The 25638-nt window shown below is 35.4% G+C and overlaps 1 protein-coding gene across 2 annotated transcripts; it reads right to left on the bottom strand.

Moving 5' to 3' along the window:
- Positions 1-6710: 6710 nt before the first annotated feature.
- Positions 6711-25567, bottom strand: PRPF31 (pre-mRNA processing factor 31). 2 transcript variants are annotated; one of them, XM_053690724.1, is made up of 14 exons: positions 25547-25567; positions 24003-24185; positions 21681-21741; positions 21428-21511; positions 21126-21223; positions 19687-19793; positions 16183-16352; positions 15535-15692; positions 12918-13007; positions 12693-12820; positions 12532-12604; positions 10212-10340; positions 9939-10034; positions 6711-7342 (listed from the first exon to the last, which is right to left on the bottom strand). In XM_053690724.1, the coding sequence occupies exons 2-14, from the start codon at positions 24174-24176 to the stop codon at positions 7217-7219; spliced, it is 1494 nt and encodes a 497-aa protein (XP_053546699.1). In that variant the 5' UTR covers positions 24177-24185; positions 25547-25567; the 3' UTR covers positions 6711-7216. The 2 variants fall into 2 exon arrangements, with proteins under 2 accessions (XP_053546699.1, XP_053546698.1); XM_053690723.1 differs by lacking the exon at positions 25547-25567 and adding an exon at positions 25405-25540.
- Between the last annotated feature and the right edge of the window lie 71 nt (positions 25568-25638).

Here is a 25638-nt window from a genome sequence, read left to right as displayed (position 1 = left end):
CAAAAGGCCACCTTCTTCCAGAACTGTCCAACCTTGGGGCAGAAAAAAACATGCAAAATGTCTGCGTTAATTAAAAGACATCGTGGACATGAGAAGTTTTGACTAGTAAACATTTTAGACATTTTCAATGATGTACAATAAAAGTTATTAATTAGTTTCATATGACCCTCTTTCCAGCTCATTGGTATACGACATTTGTTAACTACCTTACAGCTGGCCCTGATTTCCTCCAGATCCACCCTTGGAATCAGTAGACTCCATTTTCCATAGAGGTTTTTCTAATAAGGGATTACTTCGCTTGGCGAGCATAATACTGTATAATAATGAGATTGAAGGTTTTTTGACTCCGGATATAATGATACTAGCTCTTATCTCAGACCATGCGGCAATCCCACTGCCATCCCACCTCCTAGACTTTATATAATGATGTAGTTGTAAGTACGCAAATAGGTTATTACACGGTAGGTCGAACTGATATTTTAAATCATCGAAAGATATAATTTCTCCTTCTGTGAAAAGTTGATATACTGATCTGAGCCCTTTATTGGACCATACTCTAAAAACCTTCTGAGAATTCCCTGGGGTAAATTCGGGATTACCCATTATGGGTAAATATTCAGAGAAGGAATAATTTAAGCCTATTAAAGTGCAAAGACTTTGCCAGGCAAGAATTATATTTTTAACCAATATTAAGCTCTTATTACTAGGCATTTCTTTCATCCGCACATGTAGTAAGGCTTTGACTAAAAAGGGAAAGACTAAGAAATTTTCAATATCTTTGGAGGACCAGCTTGTTTCTGCAAGCCAATCTAATGCAATTTTCCCTAAGGCAGCAAGATTATAAAGCTTTATGTTGGGTAATGCTAATCCAGCCGCTTCACGTATAAATTGAGAAAAACTTGAATTCAGTTTCCTCAGATCCATTTTCTTTAATATTAAGGGTAAACTCTGCAATGGGAAAAGCAACCGTGGAAAGATAATTGTCTTAATTAGATTAACTTTAGTGGATATCGATAACGGGAATGCCGCCTAGAGTTTCAAGTCAGATTGAATTTTTTGTAATAGCGGGTGGACATTAAGTCCGTACCACATCTCTGGGTTTTTATGTAAGAAAATCCCTAAATATCTTAATATGTCAACCTCTTTAAACACTGTATAAACTATCTTAGAATCAGTTGTATGAATCCACATTATTTCACTTTTGTTATAATTCACTTTGTAGCCAGAAAATGAACTAAAAAGATCAAGACAATCCAACACTTTAGGAATAGCCTTGGGAGTATTATACAAACAAATCAAAAGATCGTCAGCATATAATAAGGTTTTAAGGGTAATTACACCAATAGCAATCCCTTCCAACACATCCCTTAGCCAGAGGTTCCAATGCTAAATTGAAAAGGAGGGGAGACAATGGACACCCTTGCCTGGTGCCTTTTTTTAATCTTATCCCCGATGTTAAGGAGTTATTAATCAACAAATAAGATATGGGGCTCTGATATATATTACGTACACAATAAACAAATTGATTTTTAAATCCAAACTTATCAAGGGTCTTAAACAAATACTCCCATTCAATAGAGTCAAATGCCTTAACTGCATCGAAGGTTAAAAGCGCCATATCGTATTTAAATTGTTTACCAGTCTCTTTATTAGCATTCCAAATATAATATAAGAGTAATAATTTTCCGCATATTTTTGGATACATTTCTAGAGACCATGAACCCCGTCTGATCTGGATTTATAATTTGGTCAAGACATTTTATTAGTCTAATTGCTAAAATAGAAGTCAGTATCTTATAATCTACGTTGAGAACCGAAATTGGTCTGTATGAAGCTGGATCTTCTAAATCTTTATCCTTTTTAGGTATTAATGAAATATTAGCAGCCGTAAACTATTCTGAAGGAGGGTTACCGTTCATAAAATAACTATTAAAAAGTCTTTCAAGAGTGGGATTGATTTCTTCCGCTAAGATTTTATAATATTCTGCCGGGAGGCAGTCCGGACCCGCAGCTTTATTTAATTTGGTTTTCTTAATAGCCTCCCTTATTCTCTTCCGCTGAAATAGGAGCATTAGGACTCTCCAGGAGATCCTCTGCTACTCTAGGAATTTTTATTTGTGACCAGAATTTATCTTGATTCTGTCTATGGTTGCTACTCTGCGTATATAGCTTCTGGAAATAAGAAAAGAAAACTTTTATTTTTTTTTATTTTACTTTTTTATTCATGTTAAAACCATATTACAGCATAAACAAACTGAAACACAGTGTATATAAATACAGAAGAGAAACCTCGCAATGTAAACATTTGTTGAAAACATAGAATCACTTCTATTGTAAAATAAAAAGATCCATACAAGAAAAGAGAAAAAAAAAAAAAAAAATAAGATCTTAACCTCACTTTTCCAAATTTTATACATTGAGATATTCTACACATATGAATAGCTTCTATTATAACTTTTCAAGAAATCAAAAAAGTGCTTCATAATCATCTAGTGAGAGATGATGAAAAATAAAAAATTAAAATTCAATTAAAAAAAACCTTACTAACATCCATCGGTTCAGTATATCTCTTATTTTGATCTCTAATTGCAAATATATAGTTTTTCTTTTTTCTACATTTAACTAAGTTTGCAAGATGTTTAGCAGAACATCCATAATATCCTTTAAAACGGAGATTCAATTTTGTCTCTTCCTCTAAAGATTTCTGTTTAAGAAACATATCCCTTTCCTGCCTGGTACTCAAGTATCTCTTCCAATGGGAACTATTTGGATCACCCACATATTTCTTATAGCTATTTCTAGCTTGTTTAGCCAATTGAATTGCTCTATTGTTGTCTTTCCTCTTCTTCTTACACATATAAGATTTTATTTCTCCTCTTAAAAATGCTTTAGAGGCTTCCCAGAAAGTTTTGATTTTTTGAGAATGATATATTAAAAGTACAATATTTCCGCTTCTGTTTTAGCCATAAATTAAATCTCATTTTTATACATATACCGTGGGAAGACAATATTAGAATTTCTTTTTGCCTGATTAGTTAAAGAGAGGAATGACAAAGAAATAGCCGCATGGTCCGAGATGACTAAATCCCCAATTGTGGCTTCGATTTTTTTGTAAGGAGAGGGATTCTGAAAGTAGAATAAAATCAATTCTAGAGAATGTCTTATATGTTTTAGATTCACAGGTAAATTTACGCTGATCGGGGTTATGAAGTCTCCAAATATCAATTATTTTTAGATAACAAAATGTTTTCATAAATTTAGCTTGTTATATTTTTTTTTTTTTTTAGAAAATCTGTTTAACTCGGGACAGAGTGAAAGATTAAAATCACCATCTTACCTGCTGCAAATGGGAATAGTTTAATTTTAATTATTTCCCAAAATACACTGGAAAGACATTAGGTGCATATAAATTGCATAAAACAAATTAGGTCCCACTGATTTGTATGTGGAGTATAATATATCTTGCGTCAGGATCTAATTCACTCTGTGTTATTTGATATGTTAGATTTTTATTAATGAGAATAGCAACTCCAGCTTTTCTGTTGTACTAGGTTTTTGAAGACCTAGATTTTTAACGATGAGTTTCCGCTTTATTGGGTTAGTAATGCCCCCCACGTTCCAGGAGAGGATCTCAAGATTCTCTATTGTATCAACCATTATTATAAATTAATGAGGAAATTTTAATCTCTGCACCAGACTTCTTTCCATAAAGCTTATTATCCCTTCTAATTTTTTTTTAAAAACAGCATATTCTCAATTCTATATCTCGATTCTTCCAGATATAATAAAGTATCACTACCTCTTACTGGACCTGATCGCAGATCTATGTCGAGATCAAGGTAAATATCTGTCAAACTACCCAATTCTTTTCTAGCATGATTCAGAGAGAGCATGCAATTTTAAGCAACTTTCTAATTTACTCCCATTATCATTCTTTTCATTCTCTTGGTATCTTTATTTGAAATGCAAGAATGTAAGTTTAGATGCCGACCCATTTCTGGTGAACACATTGTGGTGTTCTTGCTGATTGGTGGGTAAATTCACCTACCAATAAACAAGTGCTTTCCATGGTTTTAAACCAAAAAATAGATTAGATGCCTTTTTCAAATAAAGAAAGCAAGAGAACGAAGAAAAATTGATAATAGGAGTAAATTAGAAAGTTGTTTAAAATTGCATGCTCTATCTGAATCACGAAAGAAAAAATGGGTTCAGTGTCCCTTTTTAAGGAGGGGAGACACTTTCAATTTACTTTTTGGTAAAGAATAAACCTAGGTGGGTTTATAATAGCTCAGGAAAGTGCATGTGTCCAACACTATATGGCTGTAGTGTTTGCAGAAATGCAATATACATTGTTGCAACCACTGCCATAGTGCTAAAGACGGGTGTACATTCCTTAACAGAACTTGTTTGTGCGTTTTTTTTTTTTTTTTTAAATTAATCTGCATGCTCTGAATCATGAGTTTTTAAATTTGACGTTACTGTTTCTCTAAAATGTCAGTTTTGTCAGGGTTTTAAAACGATTGTCTTTTGTACACATCTTACTTGTAACGCTGCAGCACATAGGTCTTGGAAGCCTTCCTTCACCCTTTTTGTCTCATAACGAGAGACTGGTTTCTCCATTCCATTGATAGTAGCGCAGTGCACTGCTGTCCTATTCCCGATTGCATAGGCGATGTGGAACTATTTTCTACAATTGAGAATGGGTGGAGTTGTAAATTGCTCATGTTGCAAAATTTAAGGGTTATGAATTTTTTTTTCTTTCACGATTCAGAGAGCATGCAAACTTTAAATTACTTTCTAATTTACTTCTGTAAGCAAATCTTTTCGTCCTCTTGGTATCTCTTGTTGAAAAGCAGGAACATATGCTTAGGAGCTGGCCCATTTCTGCAGCAGTTTTGCAAGAATGTTGTCCATTTGCAAGAGCACAAGATGGCAGCACAATTTCCTGCCAAGTAGTGCTCCAGTATGTCTACCTAGGTATTTCTTAAACAAAAAATTACCATGGAGACTAAGCAAACTTAATAATTGGAAACTTTTTAAAAATAGTATGCTCTGCCTGAAACACAAGATAATTTTTGGGTTTCATATCCCTTTAAAAAGGGATGACAAATTCACTTATTCATAGATTCATCAGAAGCTAAATTAGTGTTCCAAACTATCTGCATACAAAACAAAAAGTTTAAAATAGCTTTTTTTGCAGTCCAGATACACATCCCTTGAAATGACTTGTATATCTTATTTCCTATGCTGCAGCTCATTAAAACAAAAGTAAATGAGCTCAACACATCTCAAACTATCATTGTTAAAGTGAAGGTAAACTTTGATGAATGAAAGCCCGTTTTTTTAAAAATAAAAACTATTAAAAACAGGGGCACTTTCATTCAAAGTTTACAAAAGCAGCCGCTTTGATTAAAAACTTACACCTCTTTGCACAGCCAGAGCAGCTTCCCCCACCGGGAGATCCTCTCTTCATACGTCATCAATGACTAATCCAGCTTCCTCCAATCACTGCTTCCCCCCAGGGCAGTCATTGCCTGAGGCCATGCCGTGATTGGAGGAAGTTGGATTAGTCATTGATGTGTGAAGAGAGGATCTCCGGGTTGGGGAAGCTGCTCTGGCTGTGAAAAAAACCAAAGGTAATTATTTAATCAAAACGGCTGCCTTCTAAACTTTGATGAATGAAAGTGCCCTGTTTTTAATAGTATTAAAAAATAAAACGGGCTTTCATTCATCAAAAGTTAATCTTCACTTTAACCATGTAATAAAAAAAAGGTAGGATTCATAATTCAACAGAATATACATAGCTTCTCTAGGGGCAATGATTTTTTTTTTTTTTTTTACAATTTTCAAATTTAAAAGGGGATACTAAACCCTCTATCATGATTCAGAGAGCATACAACTTTCTAATTTACTCCTATTTTTTCTTTGTTCTCTTGAAATCTTTATTTGATAAAGCAGGAATTCCACAGAGTATAGCAATCAAGTAAAACTTTAAGTTGTTGGAAGCATCTCTGTCATTAACAAATAGAAGTTTAAATAAATCTAATGAGCCTTAAAAGGGACAGTCTACTCCAAAATGTTAGTTGAAAAAGGATAGATAATCCCTTTATTACCCATTCCCTAGTTTTGCATAACCAACACATTATATTAATACTTTTCACCTCTGTGATTACCTTGTATCTAAGGCTCTGCAGACTGTCCCCTTATTTCAGTTCTTTTGACAGATTTTCATTTAGCCAAGCAGTGCTGACAAATCCCTCCACAGGAGTGAGCACAGTGTTATCTATACGGCACACATGGTCTAGCTGTGAAACACTGTCCAAATGCAATGAGATCAGAGACAGCCTTCAAGGGATAAGAAATTAGCATATGAGCCTACCTTGGTTTAGCTTTCAACAAAGAATACCAAGAGTACAAAGCAAATTTGATGATAAAAGTAAATTGGAAAGTTGTTTAAAACTGCATGTCCTATCTGAATTATGAAAGGATAATTTTTACTAGATTGTCCCTTTTAAATTGTTTATTTCTGGCTCCAGTGTGTTCTGCACATACATTCTTTTTCACCCTTGTTTGTGTCCCTTCAAGCCAGTTTAGACTGGAAATTAAAAAATAAAGTGTTGGTTTGCACTAGCTAATCCTACTATACAAAACACTGATTTTACTAGTCAGTGTGTATAAAAATACTCAGCTAGTTTTTTGACAAAAAAAAGTACAGTTTTGTAAGAATTTATTCGGATATGCATTGTACAGTTTAAAAACATTTCTTGTGCAGAGGAGCACATTTGTTTTTCCCAAATGAGATTTGATTTTACAATGAGACAAAGAGTTTGTTCCTATAAGATCAATCATGTTAAGGTAGCACAAAAACTCTTGGCATGTGTTTTCTTCCATACAAAAACAACAAAAAACCTTTTATCAAGTGTAATTACTACTGACGTAACTTAAAATCATATTAACTGACCTACTTTAAAAATAAAGTCAAAGTAACCTGAGCCAACATGTATAAAAAAAAAAAAAAAAATTAAGATAAATAGTTGGAGCGGATCACATTATCTTCAATCCAAGGATATTATAATAAACCTCAATAAGCTGTCCTCTTTATTTATGTTGCTAAAGGATTGGTCTTGAAACAGTGCAGACACCGCTATGTACCATGGTGTTGGATGGCAGCGGATCCGTGCTTCGAGCAATTTAAACAGAGAGATGAAGCTTCGCCTCACTGTGTCATAGTCCCATTTTTCTCATGCTTGACCTTGAGAAACTCTGCCATGCTTGAAAAATATTTCTGGTTTGCTTCAGCCACCTTCTTTTCTGCAGCCTGCGGATTAACAATTTCCAGACCCTAATAAAAAAATTAAAAAAAAATTCTAGTTAGTTAGCGACTGTCCAACCAGTCATATTTGATGTAAGACTCACTTGAATAATAGCAAATCTGTGTTATGCAAATTCTAGGAAATACCAGATTGTTTGTTTTTTTATTTAACCCCTTAATGACCGACGTGCAGGGTACGTCCTCCAAAAAAATGTCCTTAACAACCAATGACTAACCCTGTACGTCGTTGGTCTTTGAAAGCAGTGGAAGCGATCCTGATCGCTTTCATGTTATTGCAGTGATGCCTTGATATTGAGGCATCCTGCAATAACTGTTTTAAGCAGTCCGATGCAGAAATAGGGCCACTCTGTGGCCCTCTCTGCATCGGCTATTGATGGCTATGATCGTTGGTGGGTGGGAGCGTGTCCAAACAGGCGAGTGGACGGCCATCAGTAGAGGAGGGGGCGGGATCGCGTATAAGGGAGCATGCGCGTGTGAAACCCAAAACATTGAACAAGTGGAAGAGGCACAAGGTGGGACTCAGTGGGAGAGAGGGTGGGAATAAAAAATATTAACGATCTGGGAGAGGGTGGGGGCAGCTATATTACAGAAAAACTTAAAAAAAAAAAAAAAAAATTGATTTCAAACTGGGTACTGGCAGACAGCAGCCAGTACCCAATATGGAGCACAATAAGGCGGGGGGGGGGGGGGGGGAGAATCAGGGAGGTTGGGGCTAAGGGGAAATCCTACACAGCAGAATTATTATTATTAAAAAAAAAAAAAAAATTTTTTTTTTTTTAGTACTGCCCGACTTTCTGCCAGTACTTAAGATGGCGGGGACAATTGTGGGGTGGGGGAGGGAAGAGAGCTGTTTGGGAGGGATCAGGATAATCTCTACACTAAAGCTAAAATTAACCCTGCAAGCTCCCTATAAGCTACCTAATTAACCCCTGCACTGCTAGCCATAATACACGTGTGATTCGCAGCGGCATTTAGCGGCCTTCTAATTACCAAAAAGCAATGCCAAAGCCATATAGGTCTGCTATTTCTGAACAAAGGGAATCCTAGAGAAGCATTTACAACCATTTGTGCCATAATTGCAGAAGAGGTTTGTAAATAATTTCAGTGAGAAACCTAAAATTGTGAAATTTAACTTTTTTTTTTTAATTTATTTGATCGCATTTGGCGGTGAAATGGTGGAATGAAATATACCAAAATGGGCCTAGATTAATACTTGGGGTTGTCTACTACACTAAAGCTAAAATGAACCCTACAAGCTCCCTAATTAACCCCTTCACTGCTGGGCATAATACACGTGTGGTGCGCAGTGGCATTTAGCGGCCTTCTAATTACCAAAAAGCAACATCAAAGCCATATATGTCTGCTATTTCTGAACAAAGGGGATCACAGAGAAGCATTTATGCCATAATTGCACAAGCTGTTTGTAAATAATTTCAGTGAGAAACCTAAAGTTTGTGAAAAAGTGAACGATTTTTTTTTTTTTATTTGGGGGTGAATTGGTGACATGAAATATACTAAAAATGGGCCTAGATCAATACTTTGGGATGTCTAATAAAATATATATATATATATATATATATATATATATATATATATATATATATATATATATATATATATATATATATATACACACACACATACGTCAAGGATATTCAGGAATTCCTGAAAGAAAAAAAGTGCTACTTGTATTTATGACCCTATAACTTGCAACAAAAAAAAAGCAAAGAACATGTAAACATTGAAGGTATTTCTAAACTCTGGACAAAATTTAGAAACTATTTAGCATGGGAGTTTTTTGGTGATTGTAGATGTGCAACAGATTTTGGGGGTTAAAGTTAGAAAAAGTTTTTTTTTCCATTTTTTTCCTCATTTTTATAAAAAAAAAAATTATAGTAAATTATAAGATATGATGAAAATAATGGTATCAAAGTCCATTTAATGGTGAGAAAAACGGTATATAATGTGTGGGTACAGTAAATGAGTAAGAGGAAAATTACAGCTAAACACAAACACTGCAGAAATGTAAAAATAGCCTTGGTCCCAAACGGACAGAAAATGGAAAAGTGCTGTCGTCATTAAGGGGTTAAACATCCAAAAGCCCTAGTACTTTAAAGGCACATTACACACTTTGAGATAATATAAAATGATTAATTGTATGTAGTGAAACAACTTTGTAATATACTTTCATTATTTATTTTGTTCCCTTTTCTTGTAATTTAATTCTAGATATTGTGAGTTTCCCAAAATGGAAGTACAGACACAGCTGTAATCCACACAGTCCATGGCTGCACACTATAGTAAGCCATTTATAGCTGTCCCTAATTGGCTTAAGCAGAAAAAGAAACCAAAGTTACAATATGGTGGTGTCCACTGCTTTATGGCCATTAGAATGTTAATCTTATTTTTTTCAATATTTAAAATAAAAATAAAAAAAAAACCACATGTATGCATTATTCTCAGGCTAATCTTTGCTCTGAATAAATCATTCTATCAATGATTTATTTATTGTTTAATGTCCCTTTAAGATTTTAGTATAAGCAAGAGAGTAGAATGGAAAAGTGCATTTGTTTAAATTCTGAGAGATAAAGTAACCAGAACTCACCTGAAGAGGAGTAAAGGCAACGCTGGATGCTGTACCAGAAGAACGGTCTCGGATTGTAGATTTTCCTCCATAAACACTTTGTTTTTGAAGTGTGCGCTGTGGAAAATAAAAATATATACACCTTTGCTTAGGATTCACAAGCATTTCTGTATACGTTTTCAACTTACCATATAATATTTATATAATTCAATTGATACAAAAATTAATAAAAAAAAAAACATTAAAACGTTATTATTTAAAAACTGGACTTTCCAACACTACCAGTTACCATACCTGTAAGGTTTTGGAGATCCTAGCCTTTGTAGCTTCATTAACTTGTGCTTGTCGTATCCTACCACTTCCAGACTTTCCAAGGTGGCCCAAACTGAAGCCCAAGTCCTCCTGATATGCATCTTCCTCAATCTGAAGAATTGATACAAAAAACAAAACACATTTATATTGAAGCATACAATTTAAACATTTTACAATTTGGAACACGTTCTAGTTTACTTCAGTCTGCAAGAGATTGAACTACGGAGGACTGGTCACAAGGAGGGGCAGTGTTTTAAAACCACCACAAGTGATAGAGTTCAGCTGTTTTTAGTAGTAAATACAAAACATATGAACACTGGTCTCAGCTTTATGTGCAGAGACACTATTAACCCCTTTATTATAAAATAGGGATGTGCATTTCGATCCTCATGAGGACTCAAATGCGTAAGTAAGCAGCTGCTCCTTCCCTTCGGATATTTTCGTAGCTGGATTGGTTCCTGTAAAAGATCTGTACAAATTTGTGTCATTTAGACAGAGTATACAATTTTTAATTTTTTCCGATTTACTTATATTATCAAATTTGCTTCATTCCCATGATACTCTTGGTTGAAGAGATACCTAGGTAGGTGTCTGGAGCACTACATGGCAGGAAATAGTGCTGCAATCTAGTGCTCTTGCAAATGGTCAACATTTGTAAAACTGCTCCCAAATATAGTGCTCCAGAAATGGGCAGGCTCCTAAGCTTACGTCCCTACTTTTCAACAAAAGATACCAAAAACACTATAAAATAAATGGGAAAGTTGTTTTAAATCACATGCTCTATATGAATCATGTGTATTAAAGTGTGTAAGTAAAAAATATATCAAATATGTCCCTGAATCATGCAAGAAAAATTTTGGGTTTCATATCCCTTTAACATTATTAGCTATTCCCAGTTTCTTAAAGGGACACAAGTCCAAATTAAACTTTCATGAGTCAGAGAGCATGCAACTTTCCAATTTACTTCCATTAACAAAATGTGCAGTCTTCTTAGATTTACACTTTGAGGCACCAGCTCCTACTGAATATGGCAAGAATTCAAATGTATGCATTTGTGATTAGCTGATGGCTGTCACATGATACAGGGGGAGTGGAAAATCTATAACTCATTTGAAGTTCAGACTAAGTGCTATTGCATTGTCTTTTTATAATGAATTTGTTAATTGTGCAAATCTACTGTATTTACTGGTCCTTTAAATAAGGGGACACATCACAGACAAGGGGCTGATAAGGGGACACATCACAGACAAGGGGCTGATAAGGGGACACATCACAGACAAGGGGCTGATAAGGGGACACATCACAGACAAGGGGCTGATAAGGAGACACATCACAGACAAGGGGCTGATAAGGAGACACATCACAGACAAGGGGCTGATAAGGGGACACATCACAGACAAGGGGCTGATAAGGGGACACATCACAGACAAGGGGCTGATAAGGGGACACATCACAGACAAGGGGCTGATAAGGGGACACATCACAGACAAGGGGCTGATAAGGGGACACATCACAGACAAGGGGCTGATAAGGGGACACATCACAGACAAGGGGCTGATAAGGAGACACATCACAGACAAGGGGCTGATAAGGAGACACATCACAGACAAGGGGCTGATAAGGGGACACATCACAGACAAGGGGCTGATAAGGGGACACATCACAGACAAGGGGCTGATAAGGGGACACATCACAGACAAGGGGCTGATAAGGGTACACATCACAGACAAGGGGCTGATAAGGGGACACATCACAGACAAGGGGCTGATAAGGGGACACATCACAGACAAGGGGCTGATAAGGGGACACATCACAGACAAGGGGCTGATAAGGGGACACATCACAGACAAGGGGCTGATAAGGGGACACATCACAGACAAGGGGCTGATAAGGGGACACATCACAGACAAGGGGCTGATAAGGAGACACATCACAGACAAGGGGCTGATAAGGAGACACATCACAGACAAGGGGCTGATAAGGGGACACATCACAGACAAGGGGCTGATAAGGGGACACATCACAGACAAGGGGCTGATAAGGGGACACATCACAGACAAGGGGCTGATAAGGGGACACATCACAGACAAGGGGCTGATAAGGGGACACATCACAGACAAGGGGCTGATAAGGGGACACATCACAGACAAGGGGCTGATAAGGGGACACATCACAGCTGCTTGTAGAATGTTCCTAATATTAAAAAAAAATGCTTGGACTAACAAATGGCTAAAAACAGCTGTAGCACAATGGTGAGAAATAGCTTGGTACTGAAGGGGTCTTTTCCTACACACATACTTACTTCTCCAAAGCTCATTCTGTTAGCTTGTTTGCGGATCTCTGTTAATCCCAAGCGTTCTTTCATTTTTCGATACCTGAAAAGAGTGAGGAAGCTTCAGTAATCGCACCTATTCCCAGTCGCACCAGGTCTCCTTTTAGTGCACTAGACAGGGTAATCCTCACCTTCGTCCTCCACGTTTTTTTCTTTGCCCATCTAGGGGAGCGGGAAGTGGTTTCACTTGTTTGACAGGAGGGGGTTCCTGCCACTTGTCGAACTTTCTTTCAATCTCCTCTTTGAGATCATAACCAACCTGGGAATAAGAAGTGTAAGTTTATATGCACACACACACCATGAAGCAAACCTTTATATTACAAAAAAATATATCTAAAAAAAATAAAATGTCTTACCTTTCCTACAGCACTTTCATGAAAACTATCAACACGTGCAGCCAGTGTACATTTTGCAGCAACCAGTCGTGCTGCCTTACGATGCAAATCCTTTAAAATTTATATATAAAAAAAGAAATATATATTTATTATATAAACACACACGTGCTGGAAAAAATATCACTATAGGTTTACTAGTCAGGGGTTAAAAGTTACTAGACCATACGGAAAAAGTTACTTGTCCACTCAATGTTACACATTGACAAGAAAAAGTCACTTTATTTTACTCGGCCACAAATAGTGGGAATTTCAAGCGAAGAGAGACAGATTAAATAAAGTTTCCATTAGACAAGCGCTGTCAGTATAATGACTCATACTGAAGAGTTCAGGAGTTTAATCTGACTTGTGACATCCTATGACAGTGCCATTTTTAAAGTGTGTACGCACAACAACAGCCCAGCCACTAGTATTAGACCACGCAAACTCATAAAATGGGGCTGCTGAGTGCCTATCTTTTGCAACTCTCATTAGATTCCCAAACTGCCTCTAGAACCATCAGCACTAGAACTGTGCATCAGAAGCATGATGAAATTGGTTACAATGGCTAAGAAGCTCTACACAAGCCTCACATCAACGTAAGCAATGTCAAGTGGTGTAGAGCGTGCTGCCACTGGACTCTGGAGCAATGAAAACATCTGGAGTGATGAATCACGCTTCACTATCTAGCAGTCTGAGAATCTGGATGTGGCAGATGCTAGTCTAATACTACCAACCAGAATACACAGTGCCTACTGTAAAGTTTGATAGAAGAGGGAAAATGGTCTGGGGCTGTTTTTCAGCACCTTTAGTTCCAGTAAGGAATCCTCTTAATTCTACAGGATACAAAGACATTTTAGACAATTGAGTGCTTCCAACTTTGTGGATGGTCCTTTCCTGTTCAAGAAGTTAGAAAAGGAAGGTGTGATATCTGCGCAAGAAAATGCTTTAAAAAAAAACAAAAAACTTATGCGCTGTATAAATACAGCTAAATTAGCTATTGATGACAGAAGAAACATTTGATCTTAATGGTACATTATATTCGCAACAATGTAAAAAACTGGGTGTAGCATCAAATAAAAACAGAATTGAATTAAAATACAGCAAAAAAATTCACATACAATAGTTTAAAAAGTCCATAAAATGAAATGAGTCCCAGCAGACAAAACTTTCGATTGATGAACAGACTTAAAAGGGATAGTAAACACAAAAAACGTTATTTTTTTTTTTTAAAAGATAGATAATCCCTTTTGTTACCATTCCCCAGTTTTGCATAACAAACACTGTTATAGAAATATACCTTTCACCTCTGTAATTACCTTGTATCTGAGCTACTGCTGACTGCCTCCTTATCTCAGATCATTTGACATGCATTTCAGGCAATTAGTGCTGACTCTTAAATAACGTCACGTGCATGAACACTAGGTTATCTATATGAAACACATGAAATAATGCCCTCTAGCTGTGAAAACAAATGGTCAAATGCATTTAGCTAAGAGGCAGCCTTCAAGGGCTTAGAAATTAGCATATGGGCCTAGGTTTAAACTTTCAACTAAGAATAACAAGAGAACAATGCAAATTTGATGATAAAAGTAAAATAGAAAGTTGTTTAAAATGTCATGCCCTATCTGAATAACAAAAAATTTTTTTACTATCCCTTTAAAATAAGTCAACTGACGCTGGAAAAAAAATAAATCTAAATCAAACGACAGAGGCAAACCAAGGATTAAGGTGTTGTCTTACTTACACCGAAAAAAGGTTCAGGTCTGTCCCACAGTGGTAGTCCCTCTCAAGGCTAAGTAGTGTTTAGCAACGCATTTCAGCCTTTACCGGCCTTTATTTAAAGCTCTTGAAAAACGTGTTACTCTCGATTCTGTCCCTTATCTGCATCCATAGTCCAAAGCTGAAGTTAATGGCACAAACCGCAAAACATTTGAAACATTGGAATAACCGCTGAAGTAACACCACTGTATGGTAAAGACAGCACAACCGACACCACGGACACTACTAAGCCTTGAAAGGGTCTACCACTGTGAGACAAACCTGAACCTTTTTTCAGGGTAAGACATAACACCTTAATCCTTGGTTCGCCTCTGTCGTTTGATTTGGAATTTCTTTTTATTCCAGCGTCCTTTGACTTTTTCAAGTCTGTTCATCAATCCAAAGTTTTGGATGCTGGGACTCATTTTTTTCCTGTTCCAGCAAGGTCTATAAAGACATGGTTTGATGAGTTTGGTGTGCAGGAACTAGAATGGCCTGCACAGAGCCCTGATCTCAACCCCACTGAACATCTTTGATGAAAACTGTACTCGACCTCAAAAATGTTCATTTGGCTGAATGGGCACAAATTCCAACAGAAACACTCCCAAATCTTGTGGAAAGCCTACTGGAAAAATGTGGGCTGTTATAACCACAAGGGAGGGGGGTGACTCCATATTAAATGTGCATGGTTTAGGAATGTGAAGTCCAACAAGCTCATATAGGTGTGATGGTCAGGTGTCCACATACTTTTGGCCATAGTGTGTGTGTGTGTATATATCAACCAACTAAGTAGCAGTATGAAAGAGTAGAAAGATTAAAACAAAAAAACTATGAAACTCACTGATGGCAGTAACTGTACAATCTCACTGTGATAGATGTAACCTGTGTGTGGCAAAACAGATGTGCTGGAAAATCCAGACAGAGTCTTCCTTTGAGCTCCCAGTAGCATAACATTACATGCTGGCATCTTTGAAAGATTTGTTAATCCTCCTGCAATACCTAAAGCAAGGAAACAAAAATTTTAAGTCTGCAATCTGTTCTAAAGATGAAATTCACCCCACCCCTCCCTCCGTTTTAACTCAGAGCGGATTTTTGCCCACTGACTACCCCCCCCTTAAATATATTTTGAATGCTCAATTCATCATACGGTCATTTAGGGGCCTTCCATGGGACTACCATATATGCTCTAATTCCATAACCATACGACCCATAAGTGGTCAGCTCAGTAGTCACCCCAGTAAGCTATGATTATTATAAAATGGAGGATTCAGAAGCTCATGTCACTCACTATTTCAATCTCTAACCTTAATATACCTTGTTAAAGCATTTTTCATGTTTCTGTGACTAAAAGTTGTAACACTTATGACCGTTACCGTCTGTTGTACTGTTTGAAAATCCTCAATAAAAAAGAAATTTAAAAAAAAAAAAAAAAAAAATGAAATTCAAAATATTAGTATTCATACCCTGCTAAAGCAAATATGTTACTTACCCATGATTTTGGCAGCGGTGGAAGCCCCTACAATTATTGAGAGGTTAGGAGCAATGAATGACATCCGGGATTCTACATACTCATAGATCCGGTGTTTGGCCTGATTCAGCTCCAGTGCCATGTCACAAGCTTCCTCAATACGTTCCAATTCATCATCAGTCAGTTGCTGCCTGTAAAGAAGAAGAGGTATAAAGCTGTGATCAGGATTCCAGTTAAGACTACAGCTTATTTATCATCTGAAGTAATATAATATGACTTATATGGACATTAAACGCCCCTTGCTTTTGTGTAAATATTGTGTTTTGTCACACCCCCTTAGAAAAGCCAAAAAGCATTATCTTGTCAGGGTATCTGATGTCAGTAGATAATGTGTGTGTATATATACTCTCGGGATTTTTGACATTGCAAAAAAAGATATTTCGGGTAACAACAATTCTTCAAAGTCGACGTTTCAGCTTTCTGAGTGGGCGGTGTAACCAGAGAGCTAGTGTCAGACGAGGAGAGGCTGGGACACCGAATGCGGCGGCTGCGATGTTTGTCTTGAAGAAGGCTTCTAAGAAAGCCAAAACGTCGACTTTGAAGAATTGTTGTTACCTGAAATAAATATCTTTTTTGCAATGTCAAAAATCCTGACAGTGCCCTTCACTCAATAAGTATTACTTTATATGTTTTTCAAGGACAGCAATCAAATATTAAATTTGAGCAAATTCTGTGTATTACAAATCTGAGGTTAGACATGAGATGCCTTGCTGATTACACATCAGACCCCCTCCCCATTCAATATGATAAATCACATTTGCTCAGATCAAAATCTATGTATCATAAAAGTCCAGATAGGTAATGCCCCCATGTGGAGATCACAGTCGCACTGTATGCAATGACTCTTTGAAACTTAGCCTTTGAAGCTCAGAAAAATAGTAATTAACACTAACTTGGCAATCAAATGTCAGGTCACAAAGCCTCTGGGAAATTCTAAATATACATTATGAACTCATCTCTGTGCTATAACTTTGAAATTTATTTTAGGTACAACTTATGTGTAATTTTCAATTAAGGTATACCTCAGTATGGTGTAAATGTGTAATTGTGGATCTGAGGATAAAAAAAAAAAAAATGCCTAACAGTAATATATTAGATAAATATTTGCTGAATTTAATAAGTAGCTTTATAATCAATCTAAAATGTTTAAAGGGACAGTAAACACCAGAATTTGTGTTGTTTAAAAAGGTAGTTAATCCCTTTATTACCCATTCCCCAGTTTTACATAACCAACACTGTTATAATAATATACTTTTTACCTCTGATTACCTTGTATCTATGCCTCTGCAAACTGCCCCCTTATTTCAGTTCTTTTGACAGACTTGCATTTTTAGCCAATCAGTGCCGACTCCTAGGAGCTTTATGTGCCTGAGCTCAATGTTATCTATATGAAACACATGAACTAACACCCTCTAGTGGTGAAACCGGGCAAAATGCTTTCAGATTAGAGGCGGCCTTCAAGGTCTAAGAAATTAGCTTATGAACCTCCTAGGTTTAGCTTTCAACTAAGAATACCAAGAGAACAAAGCAAAATTGGTAATAAAAGTAAATTGGAAAAGTGTTTAAAATTACATGCCTTATTTAATTCATTTTTTTTACTTGACTGTCCCTTTAACTGTGTCAGAACAACATTGTTTCTTTCATTCCAGACCGAGGAGAAAACAGTAAATTGTCCCAGAAATTATATATAAATTGTGTTTTTCATGCACTCAAAATAACACCAAATCAAACGACAGAGGCGAACCAAGAGATGTACAAAGATGTGCGCTATATTTATATTGAAAAGGAATGAGACTCCAATATGCATATTTTAACATAGAATTGATAATATACTCGTGTTTGATCTCAAATTGTACAATTTCAAATCATATTAGATTGGAAATATGTGACCAGACAGGTCTATTAATATCAAGAAATAGTGAATATACTAAATATACATTGAATATATAAAAGAATCTGTATGTACTGTTAGCAGTATTGATGGTGAGACTACATTTCTGGTTGTCTGCTGCCACCTATAGTTCAGAAATGGTATTGCAACCAAAAGATATCTGGCTACTCGGGGAGGCATTTTCCAAATAACCAATCAAATGTTAAGATCACACAGACTAGCTTCGTTAAGGGCCTATCACAGACAGCACAGTTGTGTATCCAAACATTCATCAATGATTACAGAATAGAGGTGGGCATATCACTTGAAAAGCTCATGCATAGGAGAAAAAAGGGTCTTTGCTTGCTAAAAGTTTGACTGATAAACTTGCTGCTATTTTGGGACACAGTTACTATAAGCAAAATTGTCATACATTTTCTTATGCATATCGCAAAATACCTCTTATTTTATGAGGTGAACTGGACTTATCAGAAGAAGCCGAGCATTAATTTGGTTATCTGGTAAAGTATAAGCAATTGTTAGGTATATATAATATTTAAATCAAAGGTATTCTATAGCTATAGTTTAATTGAAGCTGGTGATTTCTAAGGGCACTTTGTATTTTAAGCTCATGTTCATAATCCTGTGTAATTGAGAACTAGTCATATTTATGCCAAGTAATCTTATTTGCTAGATAAAGGTCTTTTGCATTTCATAGCTCTAAGTCAGGCTTATTATTGTCTCTCTGTAAATCTCTCTGGTGTTATTTGCAGCTATTGTGAGACATTTCAAAATTGGCTATTGTATTTAAATCTCTGATTGCTATAAATTAAGCAGAGTAAGCTTGTAATCCATATTGGGCATTGAATTAGAGTTATTGGCTAATCATAGAAGATCCTGGTATTTTAGTGTGATATTTTAATGCGATCCATTGTAAGTAAGGTTCATTTTAGAGATATATTTTCGGTTTACTTTGTAAAGAATATTATAATAGCATAAGCGTGTATAGTTGATTCATAATCTATTCTAGTCTCTACTTAAATATAATTCAATGTGTTTTATAAATGTAACAAATCTCAAGAATTTAAGAATATTAAATTTAAATTGTTTCGTATATACATTTTAATTAGAGGTTATTTTAAAGAATAATAAATAAATTATATATATAACCTGGTATATACACCAACAATCTGTAACCTAGGTTTTAAAATGCTGCAAATTGCCTAAACCAGCTATTTGATTTATATACAGTATATAAACCTATGATATTGGATGATGTACACAATATATTTTTGTCCTAGTGGCACCCTCTAGATATATGATCAGTTTGTAATTATGTGTATATAAATTAGCTCCTGCACTGATCAAACAATTACTTGCTTGGTTAGAATTCTGAATCCTGCAATCCTCCAGCCTAAATGTGGGGCAGTGAAAATACTGGAAAAAACAGGCATTTTTTTTTTTTTTTTTTTTTTATATATATTTTTTTTAATCCCCCCCCCCCCCCAAAAAAAAAAAAACTATTCATAACTAAACATTTATGTGGAATTTTAACTGCAATGTCCCTTTAAATGTAAAACAAAATATGGACTTACCCTTGGGTGGTAGAAGCCGTCACACTCACAACCATTATAGTTGCATTAGTGAGGATTTGCTGAAGATTCTCATTGTTTTTGCATTTATCAAGGCTATTCCCAAGCTCCTACAAGACAAAATGTTTAACAAAAACAAATAATCGTTCTCCCAGGACCTTTTAAATGGGGGCACTGGCTAAAAAGTCTGTATTAAAGGTATAATTAACGAATATTAAAAAGTTTCAATGTTTATTGCATAAATTATCTTTAAATAAATGTATGTTACATTACGCAATTGATTTGTGCTTTAGATAGAAGAAAATGTTATTATATTACAACGTATTAGACAACTCCCACCCAGCTACTTCATAATGCCACCTGGCTGGTATAAGTTTCTGTGGAGCACACGGACAATGATACCTCAAAAACGAAGTAGTAATCGATGTATGTAAAATACATACAAACTTTAAAAATGTACTGTGTTTTCAAATCATATGGTGCTTTAATGAGGTTAAGATTAAGCCTACAATGCAGCAATAGAACCTATGGGTAGAAGTTTCAGGAAAGTAAGGGACATGTTAGGAAATATTTCTGTAGAATATTTATATTGCGCCGTAAGGTAGCGGACAAATTTACTGCAGAAATATGTAAGTTATCTAATCATATAGGAATCAGAAGATACTAAGTCACTGAGAACTGACTCAAATAATGCACTAAATAGCACCTATGTGTCCCCAATGAGTATCACCTTACAATGCAAGGCGGAGATAAGCCACAATTAAAACATAACTTATTAAAATAAATAATTCAAACACTACATGTAAGTTAAAAACACAAGACTGACTCTGAAAATTATATCTGGGTCGCCTGTATGTAGGCAACTAATTAGTCTACTTCTGTATTGCTGTGTCTTACTGTGTGGGTGGCTAATAAATATGAGAGAACTGATCCACTGTTGTGGGATTATAAATTAGAATATACGTTTGTTTCTACAATAAAATTTATTACCCTCATTATCAATTGATTTAGGTATTTTGTTAGTGAATATTGTTTAAACCATATTCACACTGAGGAAAACCTGTTAAAATATTGAGTCAGCACAGAAGAGAGAATTAAATAAGAATAAAGACACATTAGTACTGATAAAGAATTAGAGCCATAAAACTAAAATGTAGACACTTTTTTGTGTGCCACTTGTCTTTGCTCTATTGCTTACAACAGTTCACAGCCAGCAGATGGAGAACTTTCCTGCAACAATATACAGCATGGGGAAGCATTTTGGGCACAACTACATAAGCAAATTATTTCAGAATGCTAGAATCTGAATAGTAGGTGCTCATTTCATAGTTGAATGTGTTTTTGCCCCTACACTTTACTTTGAATAGTGTTTAAATGGAACAGATTCCCCATACTGCAAATAGATTGAAAGACATTTTAAAACACATGCACACACCACTCACCTTTACAGTCCTTATATAATCCAAAGCATTTGGAACTAGTGACTCTAGCTCCGGAAATCTCTTTGAATATTTGTCACGGATAAACTTGTGGATGATATCTGTATAAAGGCAAACAGAGAGATTCATTCACTAAATACAAACTGACGCATTTCGCTTTTTTCCTAAACGAGCAAGCACAGAGAATTCAAGATGTTACCAATGTAGACTGGACTTCTGTCCCCAAAACCCTTACCAGATGTAAGGTGTCTGTGTACTTAAGATGAAAGTATGGTCAATGTACTGTATGTAGCCAGTGTACTTACTTAACTCGTTTTCAATCTCCACAGTCAAATTGTTGGCATCAACAATTACTTTGTACTCTGGGGCAGCTTCTACAGGTCCCATCACTAGGAAAAAAACAAAGTTTTTAAAGAGCATCCAAGTCTAAGAGGCTGCAAATTTTAGACATCTGATAATTGAGCTTCATATTAACCCTCTGTAAATATAAATGTTATACTCTACTATATTTTATACATTTGCATTATATACCAATTATTTACCAATATTAAAATTTACCTTCAGAAGCCTTCGGTTGTTTTTTGACATACTCTTCAATTTTCTCCAGAATTTCTGAAAACTGAAACAAAATAACATAAATTAAGATTCTGGATTGTGGTTTACAATTGCTTTAATATACATTTCAGTCAATGCGCTATACAAAATTACCAAGCTACAATTACTAACTTGTTAAATTTATGACGGCATTATAAAAAATAATAATTCTGGATTAAACAATACTATAAAGGGTCTGTTATTTCAGTTTATCGGGTATTGCGTATCTTCAGGATTGACATGGGATCTTATGGCGTCCGATGGACAATGATGACCTTTTAAATTATCCCTCCTCAATATTGTGCAGAACATGAAACTAATTTACTAAAACGTTTGTTGAATTTGCACCGTTAATGGTTTTACAGAATATAAAAATAAATCCACATTTAATAAACTATGTCTTACAATGCAGATGAAGTATTTCACTTCTCCTTTACACATGTAAGTCGTTTGAACAACCTTCTCAGTGCTTGTTTGCCTGTCAAGGGATGAGAGCCTTACATTTTTATAATAGACATAAGAGCCATTTTGTATAGCTTGGTGTAGGGGTCCATTCAATAACACCATGTGCCTTGTTATTCTTTAAAAGTAGCAGTGTACTGTAAAATTGGTTTTCCCCTGTGTTTCCAATGACTTGTTATACCACCTGCAGAGTTTAAAGTGTATGGGGAAATGCTCATTTTGGTATAGTGTTTTATGCAAGATAGCCATTTCTGTAAATTGAAACCACAAGCCAATGAAATGGGCTCAGATTGTATTGGCAGCAGAGCTAATTAGCTTATCTGTCTAATTACTCAGTCTTCCTTATCTTATTTCTGTTTATTTAAATAATACATAAAGAGAAGAAGAGTACAAAATGAAAAGGGACAGTATACACCAATTTTCATTTAACTGCATGCAATAGACATTACTATAAAGAATAATATGTACAGATACTAATATAAAAATTCAGTGTAAAACCTTTTAAAAACGTACTTAAAAAAAAAATAAGCCTTAGACACCCACTGAAAGGGGGTATATGAAAATAGCCATTATACAAACATTAGAAGTCTGTATACATCTAAAACTTTTGGGTTTGGTTAGGAGTCTGAAAATTAGCACAATGTTATTTAAAAATAAGTAAAACTATACATTTTTACAAAAACACAACCAGTTGGGCTTTATAAATGGATCATCTACAAAATATTTATGCACAGAAAAATCTAGTGTACAATGTCCCTTTAACATTTTAGAATCTCACTATTACAGCAGCCCCTACTTGAAGCACATTTTCATCTAAACCTACTTTTCATAGGCTCTGCCTCAAATGCATCTCTGAGGGCAGCTAGTAATTGATTGATGATTTTACACTATGTGGATAATCCATGCTGTATAGGTTTTAAAATTTTTGTACAATTAAATAGATATTTTAGACAAGAGGAACTGTGCCGGTCTAGGATTCTTTGAATGTGCTCTGTTATCATAATTTGAAGCCACAACATTCAGTCTAATATACCCTTATTACGAAGGGACAGCCCATCAAGGAATATTGTTCCAACTACAGATGGTCTACAGTACTGTGATCTGTAGATCTCCTTTCAGTCCAAGAACCTCCATTTATGTGATATTTATTTCAGACATGACCATTAAGTTAGCTGGAAGGCACAGCTGCTGTGGGATTTCATCCTGTTTTAGATTATTATCCTTGTGGGCTATTTTATATGTTAGTTTATTTGCAGTGGCAGGGTAAAAATATGGTTAAAGGGATACTAAACCCAATTTTTTTATTTCACGATTCAGAGCATGCAGTTTTAAAACTACTTTCTAATTTACTCCGATTATCAATTTTTCTTCGTTCTATTGCTATCTTTATTTGAAAATGAAGGCATCTAAGCTAAGCAGCCAGCCAATTTTTGGTTCAGGACCATGGACAACACTTGTTTATTGGTGCTGTCCAATCAGCAAGGACAACCTAGGTTGTGAACCAAAAATGGGTCGGCTTCTAAACTTAGTCTTGCTTTTGAAATAAAGATAGCAAGAGAATGAAGAAATTGATAATAGAAGTAAATTAGAAAGTTGCTTAAAATTGCATGCTCTATCTGAATCATGAAAGAGAAAAAAAATGGGTTCAGTTTCCCTTTAAGATTTGCTATAAATATGTTTTTTGTTAATATGAGATCCTAGTAGTGATTGTGTAGTGTGCACTTCCCTAAACAAATATCTAGATCAAATGGCAAAATGTTAAGGGTATGAACCTAGGAGTCCATCTGATATTGTTTATGAGATTCCTACTGCATAAATACTCACAATTTTACTGTCCCATAGTTTTGCTATACTTTTCACCGATTCTGCATTTAGGTCCACTTGCATCTCCTCCTGCACCTCTTCAATTGTTTCCAAGTCCTCTTCATCTACATAGTTGTCCTCTTCCTCTTCCGCTGCCTCTTCCAGGTCAGCAAGCAACTCATCAGCCAAAGACATCTTTTATCACTTGAAAAAGAGAGAATAGCACTTACACACAACATGTCCTAGACAGTTTTAAAAGGACAGTACACCCCCCCCCCCCCTTTTCTTAAATGCGTCAATTACATTGCAGTGAGTAGTATGTGTATTGGGTGAAGTCACATTTTCCCAAATAACATTGTAACTATACAATAATAACCTTGTTTTATTTTATTCATTTTAAAGGGTTAGAAATATTTGTAAACAGTCATACCTAAAAACGGAAGTGTAATAAAGATGAATATAAAGTCTCTTATATGTACTTACTTTGACTATGAAACAAAGCTTCTAAATTATGTGAAATCTTTATATTTATTTTTCATAAAAACCACCCCATGACCGCCTATAAAAGTAGGCAGAATTTTCTAAAAATGCAAAATCATACTCCATTCAATCACGAAGCAGTAGTGCTTATTTATAATATTTGTGTTTGAGCTGAAGTCAAACATCTCATGCGCACTAATGTTTTAAGAATCATATGCCTACTTATTGGAAACCTGTTCTTAGAGTTAGAGGTCAGGAGAGCTACTACCTCCGCTTTGTGAGTTTGGCAGACATATTTTATAATAGAAAATATAGGTGAACACTTTAAAACATTTAAAAAGGGACAGTCAAGCCAAAATTAAAAACTTTTACGATTCAGATAGAGCATGCAATTTTAAGAAACTTTCCAATTTACTTCCATTGACACAATGTGCTTAAAGCCTTAAAACATATATGCACTCATGAGCTCCTAGATTTACTCAAAGGATAATAACAAAGCAAATTTGATAGTAGAAGTCATATGAAAAGGCGTTTAAAATTGCATGCCTTACCTAAACCATGAAAAAGTAATTTTCACTTTACTTAAAAACAATAATAAAAAAAAACACCTCTTTCATTGTAGCAAAGCCATTGCCAAACCTGACAAGGAACATTAATTCAACAATCCCTTGTTCTGAGATGTATGCTTCTCCGAACCTTCCATAAAAGTTCACTTTTTTAAACATCTTGAACAAATTGGTGTCAAGTTTTTTTTACACAAAATGCAACAGCATCCAAAAATATTTTACTTTGCTCTTATTGGATGAGTCAACTGAGGTAAGAAATATTTATAGCATGTAAAATGCCTTGTATCAAGTCTTTAAAAGTATCTTATTTATATACGTCAGTTTATAACAGTAACAGTTTATCTAAATGTAATTATAAAGAGAATATACGCCTGTACCTAGATAGTTGTAAAAATAAAACTTCCGTATATCACGCAATTCAACCAGCCTAGTACCACAAAGTTACTTTAACAAAACAGAAATCAAACATTTGATACTTCGATTCAGATCCACAAAACAGATAGTCGCATGTAAATGTACTTGTTTAGGAGCACCGGCGCATTAAATTGTCGTCACTTCCGTAAGAAAATACCCACCAATCCTTATACAATTACAATGACCCCATGGCTTTC

This window comes from Bombina bombina, chromosome 8, assembly GCF_027579735.1.
Source record: "Bombina bombina isolate aBomBom1 chromosome 8, aBomBom1.pri, whole genome shotgun sequence".
NCBI lineage: Eukaryota > Metazoa > Chordata > Amphibia > Anura > Bombinatoridae > Bombina > Bombina bombina.
This window is presented reverse-complemented; position numbering and strand designations above follow the sequence as displayed.

Bases quoted from the DNA above. Each gene is read 5' to 3' on its own strand.
- PRPF31 (XM_053690724.1), bottom strand. From the start codon at position 24,176: ATGTCTTTGGCTGATGAGTTGCTTGCTGACCTGGAAGAGGCAGCGGAA. The intron at 13,008-15,534 runs GTGAGTTTCATA...TAAATTTTAAAG, and splicing joins TTGTACAGTTACTGCCATCA to GATTTGCATCGTAAGGCAGC. The intron at 10,035-10,211 runs GTATGGTAACTG...TATTTTCCACAG, and splicing joins GGATCTCCAAAACCTTACAG to CGCACACTTCAAAAACAAAG.